This window comes from Hydra viridissima, unplaced genomic scaffold, assembly GCF_058129835.1.
Source record: "Hydra viridissima isolate aposymbiotic clone 2 unplaced genomic scaffold, HvirCarnegie_v1 scaffold_12, whole genome shotgun sequence".
Lineage (NCBI taxonomy): Eukaryota > Metazoa > Cnidaria > Hydrozoa > Anthoathecata > Hydridae > Hydra > Hydra viridissima.
Genome location: NW_028324311.1, coordinates 3,261,047 through 3,279,428, shown reverse-complemented (window position 1 = coordinate 3,279,428; position 18,382 = coordinate 3,261,047). Strand labels below are relative to the sequence as shown.

General features: G+C 28.5%; 5 protein-coding genes across 8 annotated transcripts in view; 1 reads left to right on the top strand and 4 right to left on the bottom strand.

Moving 5' to 3' along the window:
• LOC149880785 (potassium voltage-gated channel protein Shaw-like) overlaps positions 1 to 18,382 on the top strand; it is a 42,731-nt gene that overhangs the window by 12,231 nt on the left and 12,118 nt on the right. The gene's annotated exons all lie outside the window — the stretch shown is intronic.
• On the bottom strand, positions 1,505 to 5,849 carry LOC145193673 (docking protein 1-like). Of its 3 annotated transcripts, none has more exons than XM_080071150.2 (5): positions 5,715 to 5,849; positions 4,911 to 5,028; positions 2,886 to 3,192; positions 2,430 to 2,658; positions 1,505 to 2,316 (listed from the first exon to the last, which is right to left on the bottom strand). In XM_080071150.2, the coding sequence occupies exons 1-5, from the start codon at positions 5,723 to 5,725 to the stop codon at positions 2,028 to 2,030; spliced, it is 954 nt and encodes a 317-aa protein (XP_079927276.2). In that variant the 5' UTR covers positions 5,726 to 5,849; the 3' UTR covers positions 1,505 to 2,027. The 3 variants fall into 3 exon arrangements, with proteins under 3 accessions (XP_079927276.2, XP_089924385.1, XP_079927277.2); XM_090068259.1 differs by lacking the exon at positions 5,715 to 5,849 and adding an exon at positions 5,537 to 5,686; XM_080071151.2 differs by lacking the exon at positions 5,715 to 5,849 and adding an exon at positions 5,111 to 5,497.
• Positions 5,784 to 7,357, bottom strand: LOC145193675 (MAD2L1-binding protein-like). 2 transcript variants are annotated; one of them, XM_080071154.2, is made up of 2 exons: positions 6,491 to 7,357; positions 5,784 to 5,913 (listed from the first exon to the last, which is right to left on the bottom strand). In XM_080071154.2, exons 1-2 carry the CDS (start codon positions 7,304 to 7,306, stop codon positions 5,881 to 5,883), a joined length of 849 nt encoding a protein of 282 aa, XP_079927280.2. In that variant the 5' UTR covers positions 7,307 to 7,357; the 3' UTR covers positions 5,784 to 5,880. The 2 variants fall into 2 exon arrangements, with proteins under 2 accessions (XP_079927280.2, XP_089924387.1); XM_090068261.1 differs by lacking the exon at positions 5,784 to 5,913 and having other exon boundaries at positions 5,988 to 7,357.
• Positions 7,781 to 18,382, bottom strand: part of LOC145193674 (cytochrome c1, heme protein, mitochondrial-like) — a 15,526-nt gene continuing 4,924 nt past the window's right edge. Inside the window, exons 4-9 of the mRNA XM_090068260.1 lie at positions 13,717 to 13,868; positions 13,328 to 13,625; positions 10,362 to 10,512; positions 9,916 to 9,978; positions 8,117 to 8,154; positions 7,781 to 7,944 (exon numbers count right to left, since the gene is read on the bottom strand). Of these exons, the coding sequence (XP_089924386.1) occupies positions 7,837 to 7,944; positions 8,117 to 8,154; positions 9,916 to 9,978; positions 10,362 to 10,512; positions 13,328 to 13,625; positions 13,717 to 13,868 (810 nt within the window). The 3' untranslated portion in view covers positions 7,781 to 7,836. The remainder of the gene's footprint in view (positions 7,945 to 8,116; positions 8,155 to 9,915; positions 9,979 to 10,361; positions 10,513 to 13,327; positions 13,626 to 13,716; positions 13,869 to 18,382) is intronic.
• LOC149880786 (uncharacterized) overlaps positions 17,504 to 18,382 on the bottom strand; it is a 4,000-nt gene continuing 3,121 nt past the window's right edge. The window contains exon 2 of the mRNA XM_090068258.1: positions 17,504 to 18,382. This exon is cut by the window's right edge and continues 147 nt beyond it. Within this exon, the coding sequence (XP_089924384.1) occupies positions 18,251 to 18,382 (132 nt within the window). The 3' untranslated portion in view covers positions 17,504 to 18,250.

Here is an 18,382-nt window from a genome sequence, read left to right as displayed (position 1 = left end):
GTGTACATTTATGTCTTTAAAATTATTTCCTTATTAGTTCATTTCTTGAGTAATTAGTAGATTAAACTAATTACTCTTGAGTAATTAGTAGATAATACTAACTACTCAAGAAATTCTTGAGAAATAATGTTTAAAAAAATAATAATAAAGTAAAATTAATATAATAAAAATGATAATATAAAAATAAATAGCAGTAGAACTACTTTCTTTATATCAAATTATGTTAAACATTAGCGTAAGTTTTGTCTTAAGTTTTTGCGTAAGTTTTGCGTAAGCATGGGAATTTCGGCCTTCGAAATCGACGAAATTAAACGAAATTCGTGTTTCAATTTCGGATCGAAATTGAGAACGAAATTTCGATTTTTTGGATTGTTTAATTTCGCGAAAAAATTTCGTATAATTTCGGGTCATTGAAAGTAACGAAATTGACACGAAATTAAACATAAGTTTTAATTTCGAAATTCGTGAATTTGTAATGTTTAAAAATTTCGTCTTTCGAAATTCAATATAAATTTCGATACGAAATTGAAACACGAATTTCGTTTAATTTCGTCGATTTCGAAGGCCGAAATTCCCATGCTTAGTTTTGCGTAACTCAATCGCAACCTTAACTTTACGCAAATGCTGCGAGAAAGTTGTGAATACCAAATAGTTACGCAAAAAATATTTTGCGTAAGTTTTTCGTAACTTTAGCTCAGCTACGCAAGAGTTACGCAAAAGTTGTGAATCCGCACCCAGAACCTTAAAACGCACTTAATATCTTCACTTTTGAACTCCAGAATAATTTTCGTTATTATCATACTTTCATAATTATCATAATAGGTCATTAGAGTCGAAACTAATAGATCCATATACATCATACCTGTAAATAAGAATTATCCTAATGTAAGTTTACAAAACGATCAGAGATTCCAGTACATAGTATATTAATCTAAAACTAAATAAAGATGAAAAAAAATTTCAAGTGCACTTAAACATTACTTCGAAAAGGGCTCAACAGCGCACTTCAACAGCACAACGCTTTTTTTGATATGTAAAAAAAAAAAAAACTCAAATTAGACCGCAAAATCGCCACCATTTCACTAATCGTGAGGTGAGAATTATTTTGTTTATCTCCAAGTTTAAACGTTGGGAAAAAGTTTTTGATTTTTTCTAAAAGTAAAAATCGTTTAAAGTTTTAGCTTTAATTTTTAAAGAAATAATAACTTATGCTTTAAATAATTTATGTTTAAATTATGTTTAATTTAGAAAAAAATTTATAAACTAATGCGTATTTTAAAAGTTATTATTACTAACTTAACTTAATAACTCATTTTCTTCCAACTTTTAAAATGGGAGATAGAACAAAATAATTCTAACCTCTAACCATTTCACTAAAGTCGAACAATAGTCATCTCAAGACCCTGTTGGATTTTGATAACATATTAAGTGATTAAAAATAACTTGGGAACTATTTTTGTACCCTTAGGTATTACTGAAGTCGTTTTAGAAAAGACCCCCTGCAAAAGATTGCATAGGTTGTAATAATTAAATATTTAATAATTCACAATTTCTATACACATGATGTCGAACCTATATAGTATCTTTTTTAATAAATAAGCTCGTACAGGGGCAAGGGGGGTACATTGTAAAATACAAAATTTGAATAAGAAAGTAAAAAACCTTGTTAAAATGCAAAGAAATGGTCACCCGCTCTCGACTAAAATTTAGTACAAGAACTACAACAAAAAATCAGTACAAATAACGAGGTAAACTCACCTCTTGCAATCAAAAATATTTAAAGGTAGTCTTTTCAAAACTTTGAAATATTTTTAAGCAAACGCCGAAAAAGCATAACAAATTACCTAAATATATACTTTAAGTAAAATGATAAAACTTAATTTTAACATCAACGTTTACAAAATCAGCTTCATAAAATGGCATAAAAATAATTTAGGCGACAAAATGGCGGAGATTGATTTTTTGAAGACATTTTTAACGAAACGCTGCGAAGTGGCGTCTAAAAACCACAACACGCGCAGTGAAGGCTATGAAGTTTGTAAAGGTGGTAATTGTGAACTGTTATAAAAATTCGAACAAGACTCTGAGGAGTCTGTACAATATTGCCGATAAAACCGGTTTGGAAAAGAATACGAACGCGATCTGCTATCAAACACACCGAAACTAGAACGTGATGTCTCACCATCAATCGGGCTAGATCGAGATGAGTCGTCATGCAATCTGCTTCGCTGGCGAATGTGCGATTTAATAGTCTCAAGAATTTCACGACCGTTTAATGTTAAAAATTGGAACTCTCCTTCTATTGCTAGACTGGTCCTAAACATAGTTACATGAATATCATTTGACTGAAAAGTGTCGAAAACAATTTAAATAAAGCTACAATGGCTGAACTTTGACAAAAATAAAACAAAATTATAAACAAAACATACCGGGCTAGATTTACAGTAAATATTTTTTCAGTATCATAAAGTTGATTTAGTCTCTGAAGACGGAACCTGGGTATATCATCTAAATCCCATTTAACAACAGCATCATTAGAACGTTCTGGAGCAGTATGGTGCAAGCGTAAATGTTCGGGTGTGATAGATAGAAAATATTCTCCGCCTAAACCGAGACGCTCTGATCCATCTGTTTTTATGACTGTGACGAGGAAAGATCCTGAAAGAATTTTTATCTTTTAACAAAGATTTTTAACTACAAAAACAAAACTAAAAAGAAAAAAAAAGTTTTAATTTTTAAATATTTAAAAAAAAAAAAAAAAAAAAAAAAATGAAAGGGTTCTTATAAATATCGCTGCAGAAGAAATTGAACGGACAAAAAAATGCCACGTTTGTTATATATGTGGCAACATTGCAAGAATCTAAATAAGAAGTCAATGAAATCACCTTTAAGTCTATCCAATTGTTGCGTAATGATAGGTTGAGGAAATACAAGTTTATTTATAAGTCTTATCCATTCTTTAATGTTTTCTTTATCAGGGGCCAAAAACAGAAAGAAATCTTTAAAGTCAAGCTTAAAGCAAACTCGACGACTGCTTGAATATTTAAACTCCTCTATCTTTTTCAAAGATTTTAAGTCCACAACCTTCTTACTATGCTTCCGTTTGCAAGTTTCTTCAGACTTATGATATTCCAATCGAGCATTACCTCGAGAGGATTTTCGACGAAGTAAAAACCATCTTCGTTTCCAGGCCTGCGCAGAAAAATAGACCAATAACAAAAGGCTTAATTTTTTTTTTATTTCTCCGTAAAAATATTTAAATGAAATATTATATAAAAATATTTTATTGTCCAAAAACCATTAAAAATATTCATCCGGTATTTTCAAAAGAAAATTATAAAAATAGATTTCCCTGTTAGTCATAAAAATATTTGTAGCTTAAAAATGTCACAAAAATTGAATTAATGTCTAATTATTTATATAAAAAAATTGAATTCTTATGAACATTATGAGTTTAAATTATAAACCCTACTCCGTTTACGTCGAAATTATTGTGCAAACAACGCCGTTATATTTCTAAAATTTTACAAAAAATCATAGAAGGCAACTGTAAAGATATCGAGATAATATCTACATGCTGTGTAAATCGAATTCATTTGACTTAATTTTAGATCAAAACAAGATTATCAATAGAAGAGTCAAATAATTCCATTTAAATCTCAACGTTCATTGATATTTCTATTGTAACACCATATTTTCTCAGTGTCACGAAAAGTATTAGAAAAACGTGCAACTTTATGTTATTTCTTTAATGCGATGTTTTAACAAAAAGATCGAAAACACGCAGTTTTAAATTATTAGAAAATATGTTGAAAAGTGTATATTATGAAAATGATTGTTTCGATGCAAATTGTTTTGCACCGAAACAATCAGTAACCGAATAGTACAAGTTAGTATGGGTGATAGGATGGAGTTCTGCAATTCACAAAATGTTTTTCTATCGATGTGAATACTGTAGACACCAGACGTAAAAACAAATCATTAGACCAAGACTTTCAAAGCTTCATCGCCAAAATCTGATGAGGGCCCTGATCTGATTTTGCTCTCCAATGATGTATCTCCAAACCGAAATCTCAAAAACCAGTTATGTCTTTTTCTCATACACAACACTTACTTTTGCATAAATTTCCGTATCACTTTTCAATTCACAATATTAAGTAAAAAAAACTTTCAATTTCAATCCCTCATTTCATTGAATGGATTATTTTATTGAATTCATTATTTTCTTAATGAGATACGTCACTGTCGTGGTAAGACAGAGGAATACTCATTAGCTTCAAACAGTTAAACTCGATAAGTATGACGAGCTATTACGATATCAGAATCAGCATTTTTTCAATAATAGAAATTATTTGATTCAAAGCAATAAAAATATCCTCGCACGCATTAAGAGTATACAATACATTTAAAGACATGAGACATGCATAAATGCATCTGTGTATGTATGTATGTATGTATGTATGTATGTATGTATGTATGTATGTATGTATGTATGTATGTATGTATGTATGTATGTATGTATGTATGTATGTACGTACGTACGTATGAAAGGATGGATGCATGCAAGCATGTATGTATGCATACATACACACATTAGCCACTAAAATTTGATAGACTTATTAGAAAACAATATACCACGCTCATATTGACTATAACACACTTTGATCAGTATCTTTAAACTCCATATTTTACTATTTACACCGAACTTAGAGCGATTTAATTTAATCAAGTTAAAAACTGCTTAAATAAAATACCGATGCTGTTTTCTTCTTGTTTTTTTAGAGTGAATCGTGTAATAGTTTAATAAACATTTTATAAAAAGTTGGTGAACCGGCGTCAATAAATCTAGATACATATATAGTTGTATACAAGCTTTTAAAGCATCAGTCTTTAAAAAAAACTACACTTACTTGCGTACCAAACTTTCTGTGTCTTCTTGGTAGTTTAACCTCTAAATAGCCACATTTAACAAGATCTTCGTAATTGTCATTTGGCAGCATGTTTTCAGTTTTAACAAAATATTTCGCGCTATAGAAAGTTGAAAAAAATTATAAAATGCTTTTTTTCTATTTAAACAAACAAATAAAGCAGAAAGAAAATAACTTCATACTTTAAAACGAAAGCCTAAACATTTGAGATTAAACAACACAACAACAACTTTTTTAGAAATGTAATCCGTCAATAATCTCCATTGCAGTTAAAAAACAAGCGGAAGAAATAGCAAAGATATCAGCGAAAAAAAATTAATATAATATTAGACAGATATCAGCGAAAAAAATTAATAAACTAACGAAGCTTTATTACAATTTGGAAGATTGAAAAAGAATTTTGCCACGAGAATTTAAATTGATAGTGCGAGAGAAAACGAAAGATAGATCTCCTCTGCAAAGGAGAGAAAACAAGTTGATAAATGGACAGACAGGAAAAGTGATAAACAAGCTATTTTAAAAGTTCTTGATCCACTCCTGCTGATTGCAATAAATAAGATAAAATTAGAACATTAATATATTTATAGTTGACGCATAAAAATAATTACGTTATTTTTGTTCCCATACAAGTATAGATATTAACTTCTCATCAACATTCCTCATAAAACCTCATGTGGTAAATGTTATTACCATTATTTCAATGAACTCAATAGATCAAAAGATAGTTTAAAACAACAAGAATGTTAATAAATTGTTAGAACTAAAATTGATTATAAAAACCCTTACCTGAAGGACATACTTTTTTCCCACTATTTACTACCATAATTGATTAGGAAATCAATGAGTTTTTAAAAACTCATTCATTCTTTTAAACAAAAAAACCTCTTGGGAACGTAACGAGGATGAGCAATGGCTGCCAACAGGAACTGCACAACTCATGGGAAAAATACTTTCAATCATGTTGATGCAAAGACCAAAATCCTTTCTAAAAGGTTCATTGTCTGATAGAGGATTATTGTTAAGATATATTTTAAAAACATTATAAACTTTTATTCTAACCTGATGAAAAGATGATTTAAAAGAAGTTATTAGTGATGTGTGTCATTTTTTTAAAACAGAATTTAACTAAAATAACATCCTACCATAACTTTCATGCAGAGAAGAAATTAAAAAAAAAAAAAAAAATTATAAAGACTTATTGATAACAAAAGTGAAGATGTCTGCAGAATTTGTGATAAGTGACATGAAAAGTGGTAAAGATTTTATACTGTCACAAGTTTACACACACTAAACATGGGAAATAAAAATTAAACATATTTCAAAGTACTTTAGAAAAAAAAAAAGCAAATTTTAAAGAAATTAAAAGCAAACTTTTATATATTAAAATAGCTTTCAAAATATTTTTTTAGTGTTAAACATCAGTGATTAATATTAAAACAGTGTTTAAAATCATAAAATTATTGTTATAAACAAAATTTTGTTTTAATATTAAAAATGAAAAATTAAATCCATTCTGTGCCATTATTATGGGCAGATTTCTCTTTGAAACCTCGTAAACTTACATTTGCTTGATACCAGTGTCTTTCAGATTGTTCTCTAATTCCAAGTTCATTAAAAGCATTGTATAAATCATCTTCTTTTAAAGCACTAGATAAAACTTTATTATTAGAAATATCTGTGTAATGTAATGAAGTATCTATAAACATATTGTTTTCATCAGTAATCTTTGATTTTAAGTATATGTTATGAATGATGCCACGAGAAGGCAATCGATAGTTGAGTTTTGGTAAGAAAACATGATCATTGCTCAACAAAGCATCTCTAAAATTTACTAATACAAAAATATTTTGCGGTGAGACTTCTTTTAAATCATTAAATTGATCAGAAGTCACTACTGCTTGCATTAACCTACAACATGTCAGACTAATTAATACTGTTCTTTCTTCAACAGGAATATTTTCTTTATCTGCATCATTAAAAATGCTTTGATCAACATGTATAATGACTGTTTCTTTCGGACTGATTACAGTTGAGCCAAATAAAAGCACAACTTTATCTATTTGGCATCGCATAATAATTTTTGATAGGCTAGAGGTTATCTCTAAAAATCTTGTAACAAAGCAGGATTTCTGTAGCCATTTCTTATGGTTTTTATTCCTTGAAGATTTCACATCACATTCTTTGTTATACTTTTGTTCCTCATACTTGGTATCTTTTTGGATACTAATTAGTGGTTGTGGGATTTGGTAACGTATAAATAAAAGGTGCTTTAGAAGTTCATTCAAAGCAACTACAAAAACATCAGTGCATAATTTTTTTTCAAAAACATGTGTAAAATTAATACTTTTTTTCTCTTTCTGTTGGCATTTTACTTCCATGACCTAAATACAAACCAAAGGACTAATAATAACTGTTTCTCATATGGCAAATGTAGATGGATGCATAAAAGAAAAAGCAGTAATAATAATCATTTCTTGTCTAGTGAATGTAAATGGGTACATAGAAAAAAATTTTTTAGAAATATTTTTTTAAACATGACATTGAAAATTTTTGTAATTCCTAGAAATAAAAATAGAATAAAAACAATACTTGCAATATTACATGTAAGTTTTAAAAAAATGCAACTGTCTCCTTAGTTACAATATATGACAATATTTGGATTTAAAAATAGGGCAATTGCTAACATGAACTAGCAAATATGGGAAAAAAAGTAAGAGGAGTAATAAACCTATAGTTAACCTCAACTTGCTCAATAAAATTTTTGTCTTAAATTTAACTGAAGCACCAAGATTGACTCCATTAATATGGTTTTAACAAATTCTTTTAGGATGACAATACCAAAACAAAATAGATATTTAACATTGAATCTAATGTATGTGTTTTTACAAATTTTTTTGTTAGTTTATATTCAGCGAGCTGGAGAATGATAAAGAAGCTTTCTGGTTTTCATAACACTCCATTTGTGTCGTTTCACATACAGAGAAATACCAGCCATCACAGCACCAATTAACAATGCCTAAAAAAGAAATCATAAACTCATTTCTTGAACTTTCAATTCTATTGTTTCTGGATTGATTAGCTTAGAAAGTTAGTGTAAGCTTTTGAGTATAAAATGAATATATAAAAAAAAAAAATAAATAAAATAAATGATGTAAATAAATGAATATAAAATGAAAGATGTTAATAACCTTCATTCCCATTCGCTTTCTAGTGTCATGCTCAGGCTCTAAAAATAACATTTTACAGTTTTTTTGAACCCAATTTTTTGAACAAATTTAAAAAGATAAAAGTTTAAATATTTTAATTGAGGAACTTAAAATCTTTTTTAAATTCACATTTCGGATGGAGATTTTACAGTGTCAAATTTTACCAACAACTACATTCTATTGCTTATTTAAACAACTAAGTTTATTATTTGAGAACCTTTTTAAATATATAAAATAATATATTTTAAATATATTTTAAAAACTTTTATTTAAAGATTATGGCAATCCCAACTTTAACAAATAAAAAAAAAAGCAGGTTTGTCAATAATACTAGGTTTTAATAGTAATTTTGTCATCAGTTTAATAGAGCAGAAATATGTGCACTATCTGCTTATAAGCTAGATCAAGCAATATTGTATTCCTTATCTAAATGATAAACCCTGTACTCATCCAATTACTATTAGGGTAAAATCTCATGAACCGTATCAGATTATAAGCACATTGTTTTAGTTAAGAATACCAGACAGGAAAATGAATGCATTTGTTGTATTTGCATTACTAAAAACAAGACCTAAAAAAAAAAGAAAGGAATGTATCAAAAAGAAAAGGAAATATTGAAAAAGAGATTCAAATAGCAGCGAAAAGTGGACTATTTGGAAAAAATGATCAAAGAAAGAAACAGCTACCAAAAGATTAGATATAATCTTTGGTATGGAATATAAAAAACCATATAAAGCAGAATACAGGAAAATTTCACGATTGCAATAAGAAAAATACTAAGATGTGTAACAAAAAAGTAAACCAATCCCTTTTTGATGAACTAGATGATATCACTGCTTTTGGAAAATATCTAATGCCAGAATGACACCTTATGCAGAAATCTGTTAATAATTTGTTTTGAAATAGCCTTGCTCAGATGTTCTAGAGATATAGGGTTGCAATACCCTTTACTATGGGTGAATGCTTGTAAGGTTATTAACAAAGTTGTTCAACAAGATTTTTGTTGCATGCAAGCTGGAGCTGTCTGAAACCCCCTGAAATTTGACAGTAAAACAAAATGCAAGCAAATTGTATTTATAGATAGTTCATAGCTTAGAGATGAAATGTATTTTATTTATACAATTGAGTTTTCACATTTTTACCAATTCTAAATATTTGTTATTTCAAATTTGATATTATTTTTAAGTCTACTATTTGCTAATGATATCAAGTTTAAAAGTGAAAACACAAAGAAAATAAATGATGTAATTTTTTATGTATTGTATGATTAAAATTTATCAAAAAAAAAAGAAAAGAAAAGTTTCCATGAAACTTCCATATTTAATGTTTAAACTGTTAAATTTATTGTTAAACTGTTTAATCTACTCAAGAGGTGTTCTCAATGGCGAAATCAGAGAAAAGACAACAAAAGTGGTTTTTTAAAAGTATAATATTCTCACAAGAAGAAACCTTTTGTTTTTTTGTTGTTTTTTTTTTTTTTTGTTAACATTTTTGACAGTTTTTTGTTGTACTCTTTGTGGAAATAGTAATTTGGGTTTTGAACAAAATTTTAGAAAAAAAATTTTTTTTCTTTAAAAATTAATAAATTACAATAAGCTTTTTATCAGAAAAACAAAGGTTTAAAGCTTTACTAAATTTTACCAACTTATAGAATCAAAAAAAAAAAAAAAGGTATCTTTTCTTTCAAAAAAAAATATGAAAACGTTTTGAAAATTGAAAACTTAAAATAACTAAGACAGATTTAAATAGTTTAAAAAGCCACCATTAACTTAAATACCAACCTGCTGCCCACTTCAAGAATGTTGAAACATCTTTTGCCATCTGACTGACAGTTGCAGGAGTGCCTATGATTTTGATAAAAAGTTAACATGAATCAGCTATTAAAGTAACTTTAAAAAACTAATATATAATACTAACAAACCTAGAAAGATATTTTTTTTTGACTTATTATTATAAATATGGGTTGAATTTTTCATATTCAAACAAGCGTAAAGTTGTTAATCAAAATGCAAAGATTATAAAATGAAGGTTGAGTGATGTTACACTGTTTTCTGGTATGCTAAACTATGTTATCTACAAAATTTAAATTAATTACTTTATAACTTTAATTTACTTCTTATTATTATTAATAATTATTAGTAGCAATAACAACAAATTTAAACAAGAATATTTATAAAAAATTCAAAGGTTGCTACAAAAAAAAAAAAATGTAAAAAAGGGAACCTACCATCATCATATTCCATTACACCAGGATACAATTGTTGCGCCATTCCAATAGCTTGTCCTGGAAAATAAACATTATAGGACATTCCATCCCGCAATTCAACACCTGCTGGGGGTTCTTCTCTGTATCCTGTCAATAGTGCAAATACATAGTCCTAAAAAGAAAAACTAAAATTAATCTGGAATAGAGAAAAAAACTAAATCAAAGTTTCTCACTTAAAATGTACCATAGACTATGTTATACTTTTAACCCAGTGATTATGTCACAGATTTGTCAATTCCAAGCACTTTATTAAAATTTAAAATATACTTTATGAGAAATAGTTTTAAAATTTTTACAAACTTTTAAAAATATTTTTGAAAGTTTAAACTTAATGATATTACATTTAAATGTTTTTATTTTGGACTGTTACAGCTTTTACACATTAAAAGTTTATATTTAACTTTTATATAACTTATTTTAATTCTAGAGACTGTTAAAATACAAAAGAAGCAATATACAGTAAAACATAAAAAAAAAGAGAAATAAAAGTTTAAATGTTTAAGACAAGCAATTCTTCAGGAACTCTTTTGACTAAATATTTTAGTGAGAGATAAGGATTTATTGAAAATCCGAATTCCCACACTGAAGAAGTGGAATGCCTCTCAGCTTTAACTGTTTTAACAGTAGAAGATCATTTTAATTGTTTAAACAGTAAAAGTGCCCTGTAATTATTTCTCATAAATCACTTTTATATGAAATCATTAGACAATTATTAAGGTCACTTTCCTCTCTTTAAAAAATGCTTAAAGAAAGGAAATTACTCTTAACAATTAAAAAAATTATCAAACTCTGTTTGAAGAAAAGTGTAATTTATATTTTCAGTAAAATAGACTATGAATAAAACAAACCATGAGTTTCGTGATGTGTTTCTTTTTGGTTGTTTGAAAGTGGTAATTGTCTGCTCAATTCTGTTGCCTTTTTCTTAAATTCTTATAAAAAAACTCAGATATTAAGACTCCTTAGATCCTAAGAGCAATCGAAAAAACTTTAAGATGCCTTTTTATTTTGATGAATGTTTTTGGAGCTATCTTGGTGCTAAGTTAATTTTTGTTTCAGTTAAGTGTTTGGATTCATTAATAAAATTTCCAACAAAAAGTTAAACCAGTTAAATTGTTTTGCAATACTTTGAAGTAATCCAGCAATGACAGCTAAACCTTAGACTTAAGAAAAAAAGATCTCCTTATGGATTGTAACTTTTTCAACTTTAGGAACATTCATGAGATAAGTAGTGATAAAAGAACATTCATGAGATAAAAAAAAAATTTATGAGATAAAAAGTGACAAAAGAAAATTCATGACAAACATATCATGAGATAAAAAGTGACAAAAGAAAATTCATGACAAACATATCATGAGATAAAAAGTGACAAAAGAACATTCATGACAAACATATCATGAGATAAAAAGTGACAAAAGAACATTCATGACAAACATATCATGAGATAAAAAGTGACAAAAGAACATTCATGACAAACATATCATGAGATAAAAAGTGACAAAAGAACATTCATGACAAACATATCATGAGATAAGTAGTGATAAAAGTTAGAAATACTATAGGTAGTATTTCTAACTTTTGGCTACCTTATGACATTAGAGTTTTGGTCAAACCATTTGTTCCTAAAAAAAACTTCTTCAATATTATGTTCTTATGTTAAATGATTATGCTTTTTTTATTACCTGTATTAAACCTATTTTTAAAAACAAAGATTACAACATCTAGAGACTTTGCTATTAGAATTTGTAGTTTTCTTAGACTTCTTTCCCTCCCTTGAGGTTATTGATGAACCCCCCACTTACAGAGAGGTGGGAAGGGGAATGGTATAAACAGGAAGACACAAAATGGACCATAAACCTCTAACAAAGTTTTATTTAAGTAGGTAGAGGAAGGAATTTATTTATCAGAGAAATTGATGCAGAAGAATCCATAAAATGAATATTTGTAGAGGCAGGGAAAGATTTCATCCCAATGTTGCCTCAAGGTCTATTTTCTGGGCAGATACAAAACTGGTTCTCAGAGCAGTAAACCAGACAAAAATGGTTATAAGTTAAAAAATTACTTATTCAATGACTGTTCTGATTCAGTAACACTAGATTCTTCCTTCACTAACTAAAAGTGTAAAAAAACTTAGCATAGAGGGCAGGGGGAGCAATTCATAAAATGTGGTTTCACATCAAGGTGAAACATTTCACATCAAATAATTGAAAATGGACTTTTCCATATTTTCAAACTTTGGTTTGAAAATTTAACAACAAAATAAAACAAGAAGGTAAAATAAAGTAGCTAATAAATATTTTTCAGATTCTCTTCTCCTGTCTTTACTTACCAGTCTATCACAAGAGGACAGAAAGATTGCTAAATCAATTTTGTAACTAATGAGAGATACTAATCAATAGAAATCTAGCGTGAGATCAAAGAAAAGAATAAAGCCAACCTTAAAACTTTATCTTAGTGAACAAACAGAATGGTATGCTAAACAGGCTCTGGTGCCAATCAATGATATCAGCTCTGATAACTGATTTAAAAGTTTCTCTTACTCTATGACTTTTATATCTCTCAACTAACAGTTGTTTAAACTAATATAGTAATTTAAACCGTTTATACGTTTATTGGTATAAGGTGATTTGAACATTTAAGCAAAGAGTGATCCAAATATGTTACTAATTGGGACACATATAACTTATTGTGTCAATAGTCAACTTTAAAAAATGTAGTAACTTTAAAAAACTTTTTCTTTTAAATTTTAAAACTGTGTTAAGTTTAAAATAATTTTTAATGGTTATTAAGTTTTTACATTTGTTGTAACAAACACGTTGAAATCAATAAAGTGACTAATTTCAAAAAATAGTTCAATTCAATGTGCAAGAACTTCAAAGAGTTATATATATATATATATATATATATATATATATATATATATGTATACCTCGCCACCATGTCTAGCTGATGTGATCCAGCTAAGATCTGGAGGATATGCACCGTTGTTAGCAGCTCTTGCTTCTTCTTCATTTCTGTATGGTTTTGGGAAATAATCAGAAAGCTTTCCAGGTCTTTGAAACATATTACCCTTTTCATCGGGGCCATCTGTTACTTGAATTTGTTCTGCAAGCTGACGAGCTTCTTGTTCAGTGTGAGATACATCAACTAAATTTCTGTAGGCTATTTGATCCATGCTATGACAAGCTGCACATACTTGTTTGTAAACTTGGTAACCTCGACGGATACTGAAAATGAATAAAAAATTTGTTGCTCTTTTAACTTAAACAAAAAACCAAACTAATGTTGTGATTAGAATTATTTTGAATTATTCAATACCTTGCATGATCCAATGAGTCAAGAAGACCACTGTGAGACCATGTATGTTTTGGAGGGTGCAAACTCAATGATTCTGCTCCCAGAGGATTTTGATACAAAGAATAACCAAGACCCAATGCACTTGTTGCTAAAGCGCTGGCAGTCAACCATGACTAAACAGTTTTAAATCAGTTTAATTTAAAAATTTATTAGTTGTATCAAACAGGTACATATTCCATAAATATAAAATCATAAGATAAAAGAACCTCAAATATATTGTCCGTAAATGACATAAAGATCTGTAACACAGTTCAACTTAAATGTATTAAAATCACTTGTAGAAGTACACTAATATTATCTAAAAAACCCTAGGTGCTCCATTTGTTATCCTTACATTTTAATTTGTTATGTTAATATAGTGGAGATGGAAAAAATTTGTTATAATGTTAGGATAATGGAGCACCTAGGGCTTTTTTTGATTAAATTGTCAAAATTGTTGAATAGCTTTTTAATAATTTAGAATGTCATTTGCCAGAACATCTATTGTTTCTAAGTTTAAAATATTTAGGAGTCCTACCAAACATTAAACATAGAGTAGATTCGACAGGTTTCCTTGATAACTGCTTCGGCTATTAAGATTTTTTAACCTTGCCCAGCAAAAACTACAATACTCTACCTAACCATTGCTTTACATTCCATTTGGTTAACTATTCTGTGTTTACAGGTTTATATGCCAATTTGTTTATTTAATAACAATTTAAAACAAAGGATCACAAATCAGTAGGAAATTGTCTTTCACTGTAACTGTATTTTTTACAAAAACTTTATATACAAATGATTAAGCAACAAAGTATGACAACTAATTGAGTGTACAATTTAGTGTTTAGCAACATTTACAACACTTCAATATATTCAATTAGAACTCAAATTCACATGGCAATTTATAATTATTTGCCAATGGTTAATGACATTTATGTTTGCTATATCAGCCAATAAAAAGGTGGCACATAAAGTTGAATAACTTAAAGACATTTGCACATTTATGTTTACTCCTCCTTTTTGGTATTTTCAATGGAAACTTTTTTGTTTGAAAAAAAATCTAATGCTGTAGATAAGTATAGGCTGTGTTGTTTTTGATGATTCTCTTTCTCAAACTTATTCTGGTTCTTCAATTGTCTGTCAGCACCACCAAGCAAAACAACTGTCTTAACTAGTTAGTCAATATTTGGTCAGCAGGATAACTGAAGCTGATTTAAGTGTCAGAATTCAGTTCTATTAACATCTTTTTAAATAACGCCTGCATAATATATCACTTTCAAAATCAAGTAAATAAAAATGGGACAAAATGGGAGATTGGAAAAAATTATCCTGTTTCTGATGGCAATTTTTGCAAAGGCAAATAGTTATAGCAGAATACAAGGTTATAACAATAGTTATAACGAAATCCATGGGATGCAAAAATATAGGCATGTAACTCAATGACAAGAATAACAAAATCAGAAGAATATCTAAAAAAAATAAGTTTGTTCCAGGTACAATAAAGAACCTAAAGGATATGGAAAAACTTTTTCTTGAATTTCCCATTTGCACTTCTATGCACAATGTCCAACACACATTTTTTTTAAGTTCCAGTTTTAATTTCCTAAAAAACATAAACTTCCCCATCTTTTTGCTGCTTAAAACATTAAATTTTTTCAGCTTGGTTAATTATTATGTTTACTTTATGTTCTACAGAGGAGATCTTTTGTAATTAATTTTTTTTGTATGCAATTTTGTCAATAAAACAATAAAATAATTCATTATTATTAGGAATAACTAAAAAAGTGTGTAAAATCAATCCAACCTTATTCATCATATAATATACATAATCATTCATATACTTCTTAGTTTACAGTAAAACTAAAGAAAGACATTTTTTAAAGAACTATAAAACAAGATAAACTTTGCCGTATTTGATATTACAATAAGAATCCACTTTTTTTATAATCAAAATGCAGAAATTGTTTATTTATTGCATATTCACTTTTATTTAATTTCTTTCTTTTACAAAACTCTAACCCATTAAGTTGCTGCAGCCCTTTTTATATCATATATTATACAATAGCCTAAAGATAGCAAATGTTAAAATAAAAAGTCAGAATAAATTTTCCAGCCAATATTGAAAAATATGTATAGCTTATCAGCCTTTCAAGCCATTTTTAGAAAAAACTTTCAGCTTTTACAGCCTGCCAGTACCATGAGTTTGTTTCACAAACTGTTAGACAAAACAGTAAATTGGCAGCACACAATTGCCATCAGCTGCATGCTGCAAGAGATTGGCACAAGAAATAATGAGTTATGTGTCTAGTGCTTCAGAAGAGTATAAAAAGTAACAATAGTGATGATGATGATGATGATGATGATGATGATGATGATGATGATGATGATGATGATGATGATGATGATGATGTCGTCAGGTTTTACATTATTACTAACAGCATCTGTTAATAGTAATGTAAAACCTGATTTCATTACGTATTTTTAATATTCTAATATTATATCAAACTAATTGCAATGAAAATATGGTTTTCACTCTGCCACACCTCAGGCTACCAAAGCTTATTGTTTTAACAAGACTGAAAATGATGCCATTGCAGTAAGTAGACTTGACCAGAGTATTTACTGCAAAATCCAGTAGCAATTCTTGCAAGTTACTTTGTTCTACTTAGCAAATCAAACAAGCCTTTACTGAGATTTAAAGTTGGTGCCTTTCCTATCACAATGTCACCACAATGTCACAGAGGAGCAATATCATAACTGTAGGAAGTATTCTCAGAGCTTTCTTTTAACTTTATAATAAAAAGGGTAATACATATGTTAGTTTGTTGACACACCAAAAGCATCATTTGTTACATGCTTCAAATATGTATGTAAAATACAGTTTTAAACCTTCGATTAAAAACTTTTTCAACTCTACATTTTGAAAATATTTTTGTAGCAGAGTAACTATACCATCTTTTATTTCAGTATTTGCATAATTTGTATCTGAGCTCAATTTCATCTAAAACATTTTATTCCATTAAATCTCCAATCATCAGCTCGAAAATAGCAAGCTTCCTCTTAAAACTCCACTTTTGGAGAGAGAAGTTACAGACTTCAGGCACCATTTTGGTACCAAGATTGACTACAGAAACTAATTTATATGCTTAAATTAGCCACAATAGAACTCTCTCCAGTTGCTTTTCATACCTCATTCTTTTAGCTCTGTCCAGGAAATGTCCTATTGGTTACCGTTAATTTGGTTAAGACTGTCAACAGTATTTGTGTACCTTTTTGCAGTATTGACTTTCTCAAACCTTGCCAACTTTTACTTCCACACATTTTTATTCTTCTCAGAAAGTAAGCCATTTTTTGGCTCCTTATCTTAAGTACTTTCAAATTTGCTTTCCTAAGAAACAAACCTTTCTCTTTTAATTCTAAGCATAAAATTAGATTATCAATGGTCAGCTGACTTAAGACAATATTTTATTAAATGTAATTTTTTAACTATAAGCAACAACTTTGACAGAAGTTGCTAAACTGTTGCTTTTATACACAAACATGAGAACATACTCAAATTCAAATTTTTAAGCTGATACAAAACTTGCTTCTAAATAGGTTGCTTCTAAAATGAGGTCTACATTTACTTTATGTATGTGTGTGTATGCGTATATATATATATATATATATATATATATATATATATATATATATATATATATATATATATATATATATATATATATATATATATATAATGGTGACATGTATGTATGTATGTTAGGGCTGTCCAAAAAAAATTTTTTTTTCAGATTTGATTGCATAGTTGTTTATTTTGTGCCATTTGACATAGTAATTAACTATGCAAAAAATCTTTCCAATCAGATAATGTTTAGGGGGTGCTCAATGACCATAAAGTTTTAGGAAAAATGTGAAAAACATGGAAAAAGTAACAAAGTTCCACAAATTTCTAAAACCCGGTTAATTAGATTTTTCAGATTTGATCAGTTTTAATTATCTCTAAATATTAAATTCTGAATACAAATTACAATCCACATCCACTTTAGACTGGTTTATTAGCAGAGAAATTAATGAAATAAAATACTGCAATACGACTAAAGTTCTGCGGTTTTTGTTATATCAGAATTTTTCCAAAATAAAACACTAGGATTTTTGACTCTTTGTCATTGATTAAAATACGAATTATAAACAAAAAAACATATGAGCAATTAACATTTAATTATCGTAATGTTATAGTTCGTGCAATGTTAATGCTAGCGAGGACTATAACTCTTCAGAGTACACTTTCTGGCATCTGGTACTCGCTTTCTGTGATCCTCAACCACCTGAATTAACCTCTGCATTTCAGATTCATTCCTTGTAATCGATTCATTAAACATCGACATTAAAGCCACAGATCGTTCGGCAGCATCATTTACTACTTTCAATGAATATACTAAATTTTTTCCTTCTTGGTATTCTGGGGAATCATTCCAGGTAGCTGGATCATTGTTGAACAGAAAATCAATATCAACCTTCATTGACCGCACGCACTTGCTGAAACTGATGTCACCAGCATGTCCAGAGATATCTTCTCTAGACTTTCAATGTTCTTTAATTTGATCAACCTTTCAGACCAGTTCTCACCGTGAAATTTCATGTTGGAAAT